Source organism: Oncorhynchus masou, chromosome 6 (genome assembly GCF_036934945.1).
Source record: "Oncorhynchus masou masou isolate Uvic2021 chromosome 6, UVic_Omas_1.1, whole genome shotgun sequence".
NCBI classification, from domain to species: domain Eukaryota; kingdom Metazoa; phylum Chordata; class Actinopteri; order Salmoniformes; family Salmonidae; genus Oncorhynchus; species Oncorhynchus masou.
In genome coordinates this window covers 46,831,334-46,846,714 of record NC_088217.1, presented here as the reverse complement: position 1 = coordinate 46,846,714, position 15,381 = coordinate 46,831,334, and the positions used below count along the sequence as shown (strand labels likewise).

General features: G+C 40.5%; 2 protein-coding genes across 2 annotated transcripts in view; both read left to right on the top strand.

Moving 5' to 3' along the window:
- LOC135542154 (inositol 1,4,5-trisphosphate receptor type 1-like) overlaps positions 1-2,493 on the top strand; it is a 150,056-nt gene extending 147,563 nt beyond the window's left edge. The window contains exon 62 of the mRNA XM_064968864.1: positions 1,010-2,493. Within this exon, the coding sequence (XP_064824936.1) occupies positions 1,010-1,099 (90 nt within the window). The 3' untranslated portion in view covers positions 1,100-2,493. The remainder of the gene's footprint in view (positions 1-1,009) is intronic.
- An 8,250-nt stretch (positions 2,494-10,743) lies between these two features.
- On the top strand, positions 10,744-14,749 carry LOC135542153 (class E basic helix-loop-helix protein 40-like). The gene is made up of 5 exons (XM_064968863.1): positions 10,744-11,131; positions 11,261-11,324; positions 11,466-11,573; positions 12,329-12,452; positions 12,619-14,749. The coding sequence occupies exons 1-5, from the start codon at positions 11,055-11,057 to the stop codon at positions 13,473-13,475; spliced, it is 1,230 nt and encodes a 409-aa protein (XP_064824935.1). The 5' UTR covers positions 10,744-11,054; the 3' UTR covers positions 13,476-14,749.
- The last annotated feature ends 632 nt before the right edge of the window (positions 14,750-15,381 follow it).

Sequence of the window (15,381 nt, the reverse complement as noted above, 5' to 3'; positions counted from 1 at the left end):
TCTTGATTATTCATTACTAAATATCTCCATAAATACATGTTCGGATCTGAATTGGTTGATGTCTACTTGGCTTTTGCACGTTTTTTTTCACGCGTACACAAACATGGACCAAAATATGAAAATTAGTTGACAGACAAATTCAGATTAAACGGTGCTTTTTTTTTTACATTGGACTGTTTCAGTCTTATTTTCCCAGAAGTTGCCATCAGTGCCTCCTGTCCCCTCCCTTGCCTGTAAGAGTCTTAAGCATGCTCCATGGCACTCAAAAGTGGCACAAACAAGAAAATGGTTTCAAAAACAACTGGCCCAGACAAGAGCTCCATCTGTTACATAATTCCAACGAAAATTGATTTAATTAGTTTGCTGTGGCACAAATAAAGAGTCACATTCTACTGTAACTGAGTTTAACCAGTGGCCACCCCCACAGCACTCTCACAAACTAATAATTAATTCCTTTTATAACGCTCATCTCATGACCAACAGCGTTTGTGAGGGTATTTATATTGCCTTTGCCATTGTATGTTTGCAATATTAAGATTGCAAAATCTTTTTTTAGGACACTTGTTTTGTTTTGTTTTAATACTTCAGTTTATTTAAAACGGATGTCGTCCCTAGTGCCATGAAAGCCAACATCTTGCATTATTACTCATGAGCCTGACTTGAAAGTAAAAATGTATTTTACTGGGGTTTCACTGCTGGTTGTTTGCTTACTGTGGTGTACATGTTGTTAGACAAGATGACGTTCTAAAAGGGTAGAAGGATACGTTTCAGATGAAACACTGAAACCCTCCCGTTAAACCCAAAAGCTTTCACTTCGTTGCTGTGCAGCATTTGCAGGCACGGACAGTTTTTTAGAACTTTATCTGAAAAAGAAACTTAGCATCAGCTTATTTGGAGGCTAGTGTTAGACACCGACAACCTTTAATCCGACAGAAGATCGGAGGTACAGATACAGAAAATTAAGAGTTGAACAAATAACCCAGCTCCTGTCCCGTGTGTTGTCCTCTAGATGACAGAGCAAAGGAAGCAGAAACAGAGAATTGGACTTTTGGGCCATCCTCAGCATCCTCAACACGCCAACCCCCAGCAACCTGCGTGAGGCTGAGGATGCCCCCAACCTAGCCACAAGACCCAGGAAGCCCTACTTCTACTCCTGCTTTGTGTTTGCATAGAGAACAGAGTGCAGAATCTTCACTTAGTGGTCACTCCCGCCTTCATACTGTAGCTACCGAGTGTGAGTGCGAAGCGTAACAGTAGGGAACACACTGACATAGCTAGTCATATAATTGTGATGTGTAGGTTAGCCCAAAAAGGTATAACTCAATCAAGAACACTCACCACACCCAGACACCCCATCTATTTCCCAGGCCATTTGGGATTGGTGCCAAATGTTTTCTATGTAGAAACGAAAGTGAATTCTCATTACATGGCCTTTACTGGGTGAACTTGAAATACAGCAGCGCTGTACCGGACACAGGAATAGGTAGTCCAACGTGAAGATGACACTGAGAGACATGGAAAGAAACATCTTTTTGTATATACTACTGGTATAGCAAGCAGTATTTAATGTCTTATTTTTGTATTTTGTGCAATATCACTACTTAAATATGCAACCACCTCATTGGTGTATGAATTTAAGTTGTTCTTTAAGTCATGCCTTATTTAATAGGGACAGAAAACATTTTCAAATGGGAGCTTTATTTTTTATTATTTTGCTTCAAATTAAATAGGGACCTGTTGTTAGACTTCACATATGGAAATTATTCCATGTAGAATAGCAGTTGGCTGGACAGATCAAGGTACATGCATTGTTCTGGGCTTTCTGATTTTACTTGTTTTATTTCTTTCAGAATGTTTCATAAAAAGTATTTAATACGCTTAATAGAGATATAGTATTGTCTGAGAGCAAGTATAGGTCTTGTTTTCGGCTTCCTTTCTGCAAATAAGAATGTGTCCTACCTTGTTGTACTATTTTATGATATTTGCTTTCTTATTTAACTGGGATAGTGGGAGGTGTTAGGACATTTCATCCAAACAAATGTAATATGTTAAAATATGACCAAGCTGTCATGATTTGTTAAACTTTCCACATTTTATTGCACTAAATATTATTAGCATCTATCGTCCAGGTTTGTCATGTTTTAATTATACACCTATCATGTGTGCCATTTGTCCCTTTATATTTGGCTACTGATTTACTCCTTGTGACAAAGTCATTGTGTTTTTCATTGTTTTATCGTTCAGCACATCTGTTGAGTTCTCAATTCTGCTGTTTAATACTTTTTTCAATTAATTTCTGTTTTTTTTTTTTTTACATTGTCGCTTAAGCCATTGTTGTTGTATAGGGACCTACGTTTTCAGAAAGGTAATATGGAATTTAAAGCGGTGTTACTGGAAATTAATGTTCAAAGGACTAATTTAAAATAGTTAAGTACTGTCAGAATTGTAAAATAATGTAGAATTATTTAATAAAATATACAGTATGTAATTCTCCTTTATATCCACCATTGAATCTTGTCACTACACAGTAGGCTAATGGGCTACTATATAGGAAAGGTTGTGGTTGAGATAAATCACAGATGCTGCCTAAATCTGCTTTTAATTCATTAGGCCTATAGGCATCCTATACATTTTACAGTGACTCAATTCTGTATAAGCAGTGTACTCTGTTTAACCTCAAGTTGCAGGGTAATGGGTTTATTTGCATGGTTAGTTTTTATCTGTGGGTGGAACTACTTTGAAATGTTCTAGACAACTAGCAAGTCAGTTTTGTAGTTAGCAGAGAGCCCAACGGCCTTCAATTTTTTCACGATTTATTTTATTTTTAAGATGAGTATTGTGGATCTCATTATTGAATTTCTAAATATATGTCCATATATACACATCTGGCCAGTGTCTTGAAGAGGTATTGACTTTAGCTTGATAATCAGTTACTTTGTATCAAATGTTGAAGGAAAGATGTATTCCAGTTTTGTAGTCCATTGCAAAATCCAGCTGCAAAGGTCAGAGGTAACATCATTTTCCCCCTATTTTTTTCACCTACTTCTACATTGTCTGCTTTTGTTATAGAAAATATTACTTAATTTGTATTCAACTATTTGTAAGTATTGTCACAAATATTGAGGAATTTATACACAGTATACAGTTCGAGTCAAATACTGGCAACCTTGCACTTTTTCAAGGGAGGTCAATGGAGCAGAATGTTCTGTTTTTTCTAAACTGGTTGTATGGTTACTTTTAACCCTGTAGGCACCTGCAATTTACCACAGGTGAGATAAATTACACATTAACGAGAATCACTTGCCTCTAACCAAATTAATTAGAATTGTGAATAATGTAGTCCTGTCCATTTTTGTGAAAAATATTAATTTCAGTTTAGATTTTTTTTCCTTCTTCTTGGTCCTGTGCATTTGTAAATCAAACAAATACACGTGTGAACACAATGTTTTCCCCTTTTTTTCTTTCTTAATTTAAATATATATATATATAAATTGTCAATTGTAACTACATCTGTATGCGGGCACTCTGGTGCACAGACGAGCACAAATCAAAAGAGAAAGTGTTGTAGAGTCAAATCATCCTCGCTGGGTGAAATGTAGCTATTCAGAGAAACAGAGCATGTTAAATGAAAGATAAATGGACTAGAGCGTGTCTGTAGACTCGAACATAAACAAGTTTACAGAATAGCCAACCTCAGTCAAAAAAGGAGTGTGTGTAATTGGCTGGAATTAAAACGGTGCGTCTAGCTTAATTGGGGGACTTCCCTGCAGGATTCCCCACATACCTAGGGGTTACTGAACTTGTGACTAATTATATAGGTTATATATTTATTTACAGTGCTTTGGGAAAGTATTCAGACTCCTTGACTTTTTCCCCATTTTGTTACGTTACAATCGCATTCTAAAATAGTTCATTATGACTACATTTACATTTACATTTAAGTCATTTAGCAGACGCTCTTATCCAGAGCGACTTACAAATTGGTGAATTCACCTTCTGACATCAGTGGAACAGCCACTTTACAATAGTGCATCTAAATCATTTAAGGGGGGTTGAGAAGGATTGCTTTATCCTATCCTAGGTATTCCTTGAAGAGGTGGGGTTTCAGGTGTCTCCGGAAGGTGGTGATTGACTCCGCTGTCCTGGCGTCGTGAGGGAGTTTGTTCCACCATTGGGGGGCCAGAGCAGCGAACAGTTTTGACTGGGCTGAGCGGGAACTGTACTTCCTCAGTGGTAGGGAGGCGAGCAGGCCAGAGGTGGATGAACGCAGTGCCCTTGTTTGGGTGTAGGGCCTGATCAGAGCCTGGAGGTACTGCGGTGCCGTTCCCCTCACAGCTCCGTAGGCAAGCACCATGGTCTTGTAGCGGATGCGAGCTTCAACTGGAAGCCAGCGGAGGAGCGGGGTGACGTGAGAGAACTTGGGAAGGTTGAACACCAGACGGGCTGCGGCATTCTGGATGAGTTGTAGGGGTTGAATGGCACAGGCAGGGAGCCCAGCCAACAGCGAGTTGCAGTAATCCAGACGGGAGATGACAAGTGCCTGGATTAGGACCTGCGCCGCTTCCTGTGTGAGGCAGGGGCGTACTCTGCGGATGTTGTAGAGCATGAACCTACAGGAACGGGCCACCGCCTTGATGTTAGTTGAGAACGACAGGGTGTTGTCCAGGATCACGCCAAGGTTCTTAGCGCTCTGGGAGGAGGAAACAATGGAGTTGTCAACCGTGATGGCGAGATCATGGAACGGGCAGTCCTTCCCCAGGAGGAAGAGCAGCTCCGTCTTGCCGAGGTTCAGCTTGAGGTGGTGATCCGTCATCCACACTGATATGTCTGCCAGACATGCAGAGATGCGATTCGCCACCTGGTCATCAGAAGGGGGAAAGGAGAAGATTAATTGTGTGTCGTCTGCATAGCAATGATAGGAGAGACCATGTGAGGTTATGACAGAGCCAAGTGACTTGGTGTATAGCGAGAATAGGAGAGGGCCTAGAACAGAGCCCTGGGGGACACCAGTGGTGAGACTAAGCAAAAACAGGTTTTTAGAAATGTTTGCAAATGTATAAAAAAAATGGAAATATCACATTTATATAAGTATTCAGACCATTTTCTCAATGCTTTGTTGAAGCACGTTTGGTATCAATTACAGCCTTGAGTCTTCTTGGGTATGACACTACAAGCTTGGAACACCTGTATTTGTAGGATTTTCTCCCATTCTTCTCTGCAGATCCTCTCAAGCTCTGTCAGGTTGGATGGGGAGTGTTGCTGCACAGCTATTTTCAGATCTCTCCAGAGATGTATTCGATCGGGTTCAAGTCCGGTCTCTGGCTGAGCCACTCAAGTACATTCAGAGACTTGTCCCGAAGCCACTCCTGCGTTATCTTGGCTGTGCGCTTAGAGTTGTTGACCAGTTAGAAGGGGAACCTTCACCCCAGTCTGAGGACATGAGCACTCTAGAGAAGGTTTTCATCACGGATCTCTCTGTACTTTTCGCTGTTCTTCTTTCCCTCGATACTTACTGGTCTCCCAGTTCCTGCCACTGAAAAACATCCCCACAGCATGATGCAGCCACCACCATGCTTAACTGTAGGGATGGTGCCAGGGTTACTCCAGACGTGACATTTGGCTTTCAGGCCAAAGAGTTCAATCTTGGTTTCATTGCTTATCATGGTCTGAGAGTACTTTAGGTGCCTTTTGGCAAACTCCAAGCGGGCTGTCATTTGCAGTCTTGCTGGTTCCAAACTTCTTCCATTTAAGAATGATGGAGGCCATTTGTGTTCTTGGGCACCTTCAATGCTGCATAAATGTTTTGGTACTGTTCCCTGACCTGTGCCTGGACAAAATCCTATCTCGGATCTCTACAGACAATTCCTTCGACCACATGGCTTGGTTTTTGCTCTAACATGAACTGTCAACTCTGGGACCTTATATAAACAGGTGTGTGCCTTTCCAAATCATGTCCGACCAATTGAATTTACTACAGGTGGACTCCAATCAAGTTGTAGAAACATCTCAAGGATGAATAACGGAAACAGGATTCTCCTGAGCTAAATTTCAAATCTCATAGCAAAGGGTCTGAATAGTTATGTAAATAAGGCATAGTATTTATTTTAGACATTTGCAAAAATTTCGAAAAACTGTTTTCACTTTGTCATTATTGGGTGTTGTGTGTAGATTGATAAGGGAAAGAATGTATTTATCCATTTTAGAACAAGGCTGTAAAGTAACAAAATGTGGAAAAAGTCAAGTGGTCTGAATACTTTCCAAATGCACTGTATCCTGGTTGAGTAGGTCTGACATAGGGAAAAATGGAGCAGACCAGGTCTGTAATTTGGAGTCTAACAGCCTATTTAAAATAGGCAATGGTCTATTACAATATTTACAGTGCTTAGTGAAACTTTACACACTCCTTGCAGTTTGCTGACTACAATGCAAAGTTTGCTGCATAAAAATGTTCTTAAATGTTATCTTAAAATAGATAAAATGTGTTTTTTGTTCCTATCGATCTACTCCACAATTTCAAAGTGAAAGAATAATGACTGAAAATTCTAGATCTACGTCTTGATTGCGTACGTCTTCACACCCCAGAGTTAATAGCCTACTTGGTCGAAGCACTTTTGGCAGCTATTACAGCTATGAATAATTTTGAATAAGATTCTACCAACTTTGCACAACGTTTTTTTCATCGCTCGAGCTCAATAAATTTGGTTGGGAATCATTGATGGACAGCAATTTTGAAACTTTGTTTCAGATTTTCAAGTCAGGAACAGTCAACACCTCTTGGAAACCCACTGGGCACAGAGGTCAAATCGACGTACAGTACCAGTCAAAAGGTTGGACACACCTACTCATTTCCTTTAGAGTAAATTTGTGGAATTTACTTTCTTCTTAATGCATTTGAGCCAATCAGTTGTGTTGTGACAAGGTAGGGATGGTATACAGAAGATAGCCCTATTTGGTGAAAGACCAAGTCCATATTATGGAAAGAACAGCTCAAATAAGCATAGAGCAACGACAGCCCATCATTACTTTAAGACGTGAAGGTAAGTCAATCCAGAACATTTCAAGAACTTTGAAAGTTTCTTCAAGTGCAGTCGCAAAAACCATCAAGCGCTATGATGAAACTGGCTCTCATGAGGGCTGCCGCAGGAAAGGAAAACCCGGAGTTACCTCTGCTGCAGAGGATACGTTCATTAGAGTTAACTGCACCTCAGAAATTGCAGCTCAAATAAATGCTTCATAGAGTTCAAGTAACAACATCAACTGTTCAGACGAGACTGCGTGAATCAGACCTTCATGGTCGAATTGCTGCAATGAAACCACTACTAACAGACACCAATAAGAAGAAGGGACTAGCTTGTGCCAAGAAATACAAGCAATGGACATTAGTCCGGTGGAAATTTGTCCTTCGGTCTGATGAGTCCAAATTTGACATTTTTGGTTCCAACCGCCGTGTCTTTGTGAGACGCGGTAGGTGAATGGATGAAGCACGGAGGAGGAGGTGTGATGGTGTATAGGGCAAGCTCCCCAAATACAGGTGTGTCAAGCTTGTAGTGTCATGCCAAAGAAGACTAAAGGCTGTAATTGCTGCCAAAGGTCCTTCAACAAAGTATTGAGTAAAGGGTCTGAATACTTATTTATGTGATATTTAAGTTTTTTTATTTGTAATAAATTTGCAAACATTTATACAAACCTGTTTTTGCTCTGTCATTATTTGGTATTGTGTGTAGATTGATGAGGGGAAAAACAATGTAATCAATTTTAGAATTAGGCTGTAGCGTAACAAAATTCATAATATTTTCTGAATGCACTATATATCGTCCAGACGTGCACATCTTACAGTTTAAGCCTACTAGGCTATTTACAATTAACGTCCATGAAAATATGTTGTCATTGCTGGGGACATACTGTAAGTGTGTTTGCTGTATGGCCACTAGGCAGACAGGCACGCTCATCTCATAAAAATAGAGGACTCATCTTTATATCCGTGCCATAGAGCCCCACCGTAGAGGTGTCATAATACCCATAAAACCAAACAGGGAAATGGCCCAATCGTTTCTCCACCATTCATTTTTCCCCATAGTGATTTTTTGAAACTCTTTAAAATAAGGGCTGTGTTTCATGTGGGCTTACCCTGGTGTGACGTTTTGATAACCATGTAAATTTCTCTCGGACAAAGTGACTTTTAGTAATATATTCGGCTCTATTTACTCTCAGATTCAAAAATGATAATTGGCATCAAAGTAGACATCAACAAGACTACAAATCCCTGCAAGCTCCTGCATGTCATCTCTATCTGACACCTTTGCTAACAGGTTTTGTGTCAATTTAAAACTTGCGCAAGACAGTTCACAGACTTGTGAATTTAAAGAAATGTTCATTTATTTATTACTAAATGTAGCTAACATTAGAAGCTACAATCCGCAATATTAAAGCTGATCTACCCCCTAAAAAAATAAATACAAATATCAAAATTGATAGTTAATCTAGAGAATCTTCCCTTTGCCTCAATTCGGCAGGCTCGTCCAGGTCATCATCATTAGCAGCTAATTAGCATTTCATTTTTGGGGGGTAGATACAAATCAAATACAGGCAAATATATTGATAAAAGTCACCTTATCCTAGAGAGATTTACATGGTTATCAAAACGTCACGCCAGGGTAAGCTTACACGAAACACATCCCTTATTTTAAGTGTTTCTAAAATCCCTTATGGGAGAAATGGTGGAAAACAGATTGGAACCATTTCCTTGTTTGACTGCTAGGTTTATGGGTATTATGACTCATACTGTGGTACTCTATTATAGCATCTGTGACAGCATGGGCAGTGCTACTGAGGCTACCACACATAGGAATCCTCACTCAGTTGACTACTTTGACTACTTTAAAATGGTGGAAGCCCTCAATGGCAATGTTCATGCTAAAATGGTTATATCCATGATGAGTACTTACACTATAGAGCTGAGACATAGAGAATGACAGCAGGGATCAGGGCTTCGTTCTGTAAGTTTTTACAATCTGGAACATTCAATTGAATTGAAAAGATGCTGTACTGAACGATCAGTTAAAAAACGGTGAGGTTGTGGGTTGGGAAATGCTGTCAGAATGGCCACTGCTCTTTAAATACATCACTCATTGCTTCAAGCCATATCTTGCCACACCCATCAAACTGGAGCAAACATACCTCATTCTGTTCAATAACTTTTTGTGGAACAAAAAAAACACTTCAGTACAAACTGTTCCACACCGTAGTAAACATTCAAGCGATCTTAAATCACCTCTGGTCTCGCGTGGCCATGAGGAGCTCAAGGTGACACCTTTGTGCAGCCGGAAACAACAAACCGATCTACAGCATCAAGAACGCAGGTGCACGTGCACACGCAAATGGGTAGTGTGTGCACAGCATGTCAATTCTGAGCCTATTGGCACATGCAAGAATACAGATCAGCGTGGAGAAAATAAAACAGGCAATGTGCCACCAAATAATTACTCCCACATGGCATTAGGTGTTTTATTATTGTATTATTATGTAATAGCCTACATACATTATTGACTGTACTATTAGGTTGGGTGGTTTAGTTTATTGGGGATTTTTGTCATGGCCATAGGCCTATGTGTATATAGGCTTTATCTAAACCTACAATTGAAAACCTACTGAACATAATAGTGTAAACAAAACAGATTTTTATTTTCACACTCACACTCACACAAATTGAATAGGAGGCTACACCAGAATGGAAATGTGTGTTCCTCCCTGCAAATTGCTTTCTGTGCATGTTTTCTCAATTGTAATAACATTTAGCCATAGAAGGTCTGACCTACTTTCCTTACATTTAAAAAAAAAAGAATAAGTTCAAAAAATATATAGTATTTTTGTTTGCTCATTCAGTCACAATTAAGGCCTAGTTCACATATTTGTATTTATTTGTTATTTATTTGTATTTCTAATTATCAGGGGGTTTCACAGTGTTTTGACAAGTTGGATGGATGTCCTTTGGGTGGTGGACCATTCGTGATACACACGGAAAACTGTTGAGCATGAAAAAAAAACAGCAGCATTGCAGTTCTTGACACACAAACCAACTACTACCTACCATACCCTGTTCAAAGGCACATAAATATGTTGTCTTGCCCATTCACCCTCTGAGTGGTGCACATAAACAATCATTGTCTCAATTCTCTCAAGGCTTAAAAATCCTTCTTTAACCTGTCTCCTCCGTTTCATCTACACTGATTGAAATGGATTTAAAGTGACATCAATAAGGGATCAAAGCTTTAACCTGGATTTACCTGGTCAGTCTATGTCATGGAAAGAGGAACCTTGGTCCTAATGTTTTGTACACTTAGTGTATAGGCCTATGTCATTATTCTGCATATGGAAGTTGTACATGAAAGTACAGCTGGCAGAATGTACAACATGCCAGTAGCCTTCATAAAGAACAAATCGATTGGGCTTTAATGTGTGTGGAAGGAATTCTGCCCTACTCTCTATCTAGTAAACATGGTCGACTTGCACGTTCCGCCTCGAGTTGTTTTAAAGTCTCGTGGCGTAGCTGTAGCATGGTGGTACACGTGACACAGCCAATGATGCATAAACCCAGCCCGCTAGAATAAGAGGGAGGGCTATTCTCGTGCAGATCGCACAGAAAGGGGATGGGTTGGAAGCGCCGTCCAACACGTGAGGCTCATGTGACGGAGGTAGGTCAGCTATCCAACGGAGAGACTGTCTCGTCACAGGGTTTATTTAACACGTAGACCAAACCACCCCTCTCTCACACATGTATCAGGGAGTAGAGCTTCTAAACCATTGCTGTGCTTGGATCTCAGAGTGACACCATCACATTGACAGTCTGCAAAGCAATAGCCCGTTGAAAGATTAATCTTTATAGAAAAAGTGTTAACTATTGAATAGAAGAACATAACAATAATAGCAAGAAGAAGAAGAAAAATATATATTTCTTAAATTACAATATTTGCTGACTATTGAAACAGATCTGAAGAAGCCTATTTTTAGGGTTGAATTTTTTGAAGACCAATATTTGGATTTAATAAAGACGCAACATGGAGAGGATTACAAGTGCACAACCTCCTCCTTGTATGGCAAAACACCAGTTGCTGGAGATGGCAGACATGCAAGGGTAAGTCCCCAGAACCAGCTGGTAATTTATGCATTATAACATTGCAAAACAACCTGGTATTGTTGTGTAAATAAATAAATAACTTTAAGCATGATTTCTTATCAATATTTTATTCTCATTGTCCTACAGAATGGATTTCCCAATGTACGTTTACAAACCGCGACGGGGTTTGAAGCGCGGGGAAGACAGTAAGGTATGCTACAGTTCTTTACTTTCAACATTTTGTTCATTTAGTTTAAGACAACATGTTCATATTTGGTAGTATATTCGTTCTTATTCCATATTGAATATATGTTACACATTGACTTACAAATGTATGCATGTTTCCCCGCAGGAGTCATACAAGTTACCCCACCGATTGATTGAGAAGAAAAGACGTGACAGAATCAATGAATGCATTGCCCAACTGAAGGATTTATTGCCAGAACATCTCAAACTCGCAGTGAGTACGACTTTCATGTGTACTGACTATGTAATAGCGATGCAAAAGGTCTGGCGCCACCTGGTTCACGTTTGCTTTGTTTGATCAAGTCATTGCCTTGATTAAGTCTGACATTTAATTCCAACATTTTGCCTGATATGACAAAGGAAAGTTCGATTATTATTATTCGATTTTTTTTCCCTCATAATTATTTCCCACTGTGAAATCGGGAGGGGACTGTGGATCTGTCTCCGTCCGTTCGTTCGATCGTACGTTAAACGCGATATCTTAGACAGCACGGGGCCAATGTTGACTAAACGTGGGTGAATTATGCTCTTTGCCATAGAGTTTGGTCAATTACAAAATTACACTGTTTGATTGGCCCAAGGCAGGAGCTATAGTAATTAACTGAAATCTGCATCATGTGTGGGGGATGACGTGTTTACTGTTGCCTTTTGTAAATTAGTTTTATTATTATTATTCATATTATTATTATATCAATAATTGTTCATTATCATACAGAAAAGTTTGGCTAATTATAATTAATTCATTTAACTGCCTACACATATTGACACAACGCCTTTAAAAACAATACATATTACATAAATAGTACATTGATCAACTATGCTTTTAAGTTATATTTATTGCATTGTGTTTGAATGTTTGTGTGTGCGGATTCCCTGCCTTCCCCTCTGTGGTGGTTTGTCCTTTGTTCAGCTGCTGAAAGTGTTACATAAGAAAGATCAACATGCTTATGGAAGGTTTTCCTGTTTTAGACTCTGGGCCATTTGGAGAAAGCTGTGGTGTTGGAACTCACCCTGAAGCATGTGAAAGCCCTGAGCACTCTCCTGGATCAGCAGCAGCAGAAAATCATTGCATTACAGAATGGCATGCAAATCAGTAAGTTTGACACCGTGAGAAACACTTGTTTCATTTTATTATGGGCTACACCTTATTCCCCCCGATCAATGGTATTATTTGTTATTGACATACCACCGAGACAGTGGTTTCATTGCCAAAACTGTAGTATTATTGAATATATCTGATATGACTTTGTTTCTCACAGGTGATCAGAGCAGTGTTAGCTCAGAGAACAGTGAGGAGATGTTCCGCCTTGGTTTCCACGTCTGTGCTAAGGAGGTCCTCCAGTACCTGGCTAACCAGGAGAGCAGCAAAGACCACCTGATCCCCTCCCACATGATCAGCCATCTCCAGAAAGTAGCATCAGATGTGCTCCAGGTTCCACCCAGGCCCCAGCCAGAAGAGTCTACCCACAAACCCGTCGAGAGCATGGAAAAGCCTGCTGGTCATCCGCCTAAGGGCAACGAGGGTAACGCCAAGAACTTTGTGTCTGTCATTCAAAGGACATACCCCCACGGACATGGGGAGCAGAGTGGCAGTGACACAGACACCGACAGTGGCTATGGAGGGGAACACGAGAAACGAGACCCCAAAGGCCAACACACAAGCTGCCACGGCAAGGAGGGGGAGCTCAAGTATGATGTGGCTGAGAGGATGGCAGGAGGTGGCATCAAGCAGGAGGGTGATGAGCCCCAGATCAAGAGGTTAAGAGCTGACTCCTCAGAGGATGAGTCTTCCTCTGGACAGGTGGTCAGCAGCCACGGAAGCTACATGAGCTTCTCCCAACACCAGACCCCACTCTGCATGCCCTTCTACCTCATCCCCCAAATGGCTGCAGCATGGCCCATGCTGGAGAAGTGCTGGTACCAAGGGGGCATGCCCCTTTTGTACCCAGGCATGAGTGGCTCTGCAGCCAGCTTGTCTCCAGAGAAACTACCCCAAAACCTGGTAATGTCGCCCAGGGCAGGTTCCCCGGCACACCACCAGGCACCTATGGATTCACCAGCTCTCTTCCAAGCTTTAAAGCAAGTCCCCCCCATGAACTTGGAATCCAAAGACTGATACACTTTTGTGTTTGCATCCTGCTCTATGAATATTTGGTGTTGAATGAATTGCCTGCTGGAAGGCATCCAGGGAATGGGAAAACAAAGACAAGAGCACCAGCAAGCAGCTGTTTCACCCCTCAGCCCACATTCTCCCTTTGAGAGCAAACAGCAACTGTTACACACAAACACAGTAGCCACCGCCCTCCAAGCTAGCACCCATACACTGAGTGGAGCCTTGGAGCCAGTCAGCACTGAAGCTCAGTCCCTTTAGAGGCTCAAATATGACCTGTTGCAAAGTTCTGAGTAACTGTAAAGAGATGGTCTACACAAGGACATGACAAAAGTGTTTGAGGGTGAGACTTACCGTGGGGATGGTTTCTCTGCACTTCTGTTTAATCTCAGAGTTAAACCCAGAATGTGATGCGCAGACAGCACAGCCCCCAGCCATTCGGACCTGCCCTTTGCACACATCAGTCTGTAATGAATGTAAGAATTGTAACGAAACCCCTGTAGATGCTGCTTGAGTTTCTACGTGTTGTAAACCTGTCATTGGAGGATGAAACTGAAACTGCAACAGACCGTCCTTTAGACTAGAATGCTACCAAATACGTCTCTGGTTTATGTTGACCAGGGTAGTCACAAAATCCATTGCTCCTTCTTCACCCACCAAGTGTACCTTGCAGCTAAATTGATTTTTATTCTTTAAACAAGTCAGGATGGTGTCACCGGACCTGATCTGCTTCACTCATGATGTAAATACAGAAGTGATTTTAGTTTTGAGTTTGTAACTCACTACCATTCGTGCAAGTAGTTCTTGTGAGGTGATGTCTTGTAATTATTTTGTTTATACTACTTGTACATATCTATTTTTGATACATGACCTACAGAGTGTATTTTCATTGTGACTAGACGGAGAGAGTTTTAGCTGGCCATTTTGCTGTATGCCAAGAGAATGTGTACATAGCATTGTGCTAAGACCTGATTTGCATCATGCTCATTATTAATTTCTCGTCTGGTCAAATTCTGTCCTGATCTAAGTTTATGCTGTTGCCTTTACTTGTTCATAGCAGACAACAATTATGGCGGATGTCTAACTGTATTTGTATTAATTATTGAGTCTGTGGCAAAGAGAGGAGAGTGAATGTAACGTTAAGGCAAAATGTTAGTTTTATATAGAACGAGGTACTTGGATTTGTATTTTAGGATCTAACAGATGGTTGCTTGTTGTACATATTTTGTTTAGTACTGTTGACATACATTTTTAAAGATATTAATAAAGATGTTTTTTTCCCCTGTGGAAATAAGTGTTTGGGTCGGAATCTTGGTAGAACACTTTAGCATGTTGCACAGCAAAGCAACCCAAACTGGCTTCTCATCCAGTGGCGGTCAGTGCCAATAAGATGAGGGAGGACAATTAAAACATTATTTAATTAGCTTGGCCTTTTCTATTACAGCATATTGGATAACAGTTATTCATACTCCATTCACCCAGTTCAATGTAACATTGATAGATCCAGGCTACATGATACTAGAATTTTCCCTATACCCATAAGGAAGTTGCTACTATCTAACCCATGAATGGAAGTTTACAACATAGTTACATACAGGTCGAAAGAAACATTTAAGGTGATAGACAGTGGCACATTCAATACCGCATTGCATAGTCTTACCTGCATTTAGCTCATCTAGGGTTTAATCATTTGTCTAACAGTTGCAAATGAGAGTTTCTATTGGACAAATTCAGGTATGTTTATCCCTGTTTCGTTCTGTTTGCTCCCATTTAAGTAACGCTTTTCAATAGAATTGGTGGAATGAATACACCACTGATCACACGTTAACAATGTTCACTTTCATAGCAGCCACGTTGTATTCCTTCTCGCATCTATGCGCTCTCCACCTCTCACCTTTTCCCTTTTGCTTGT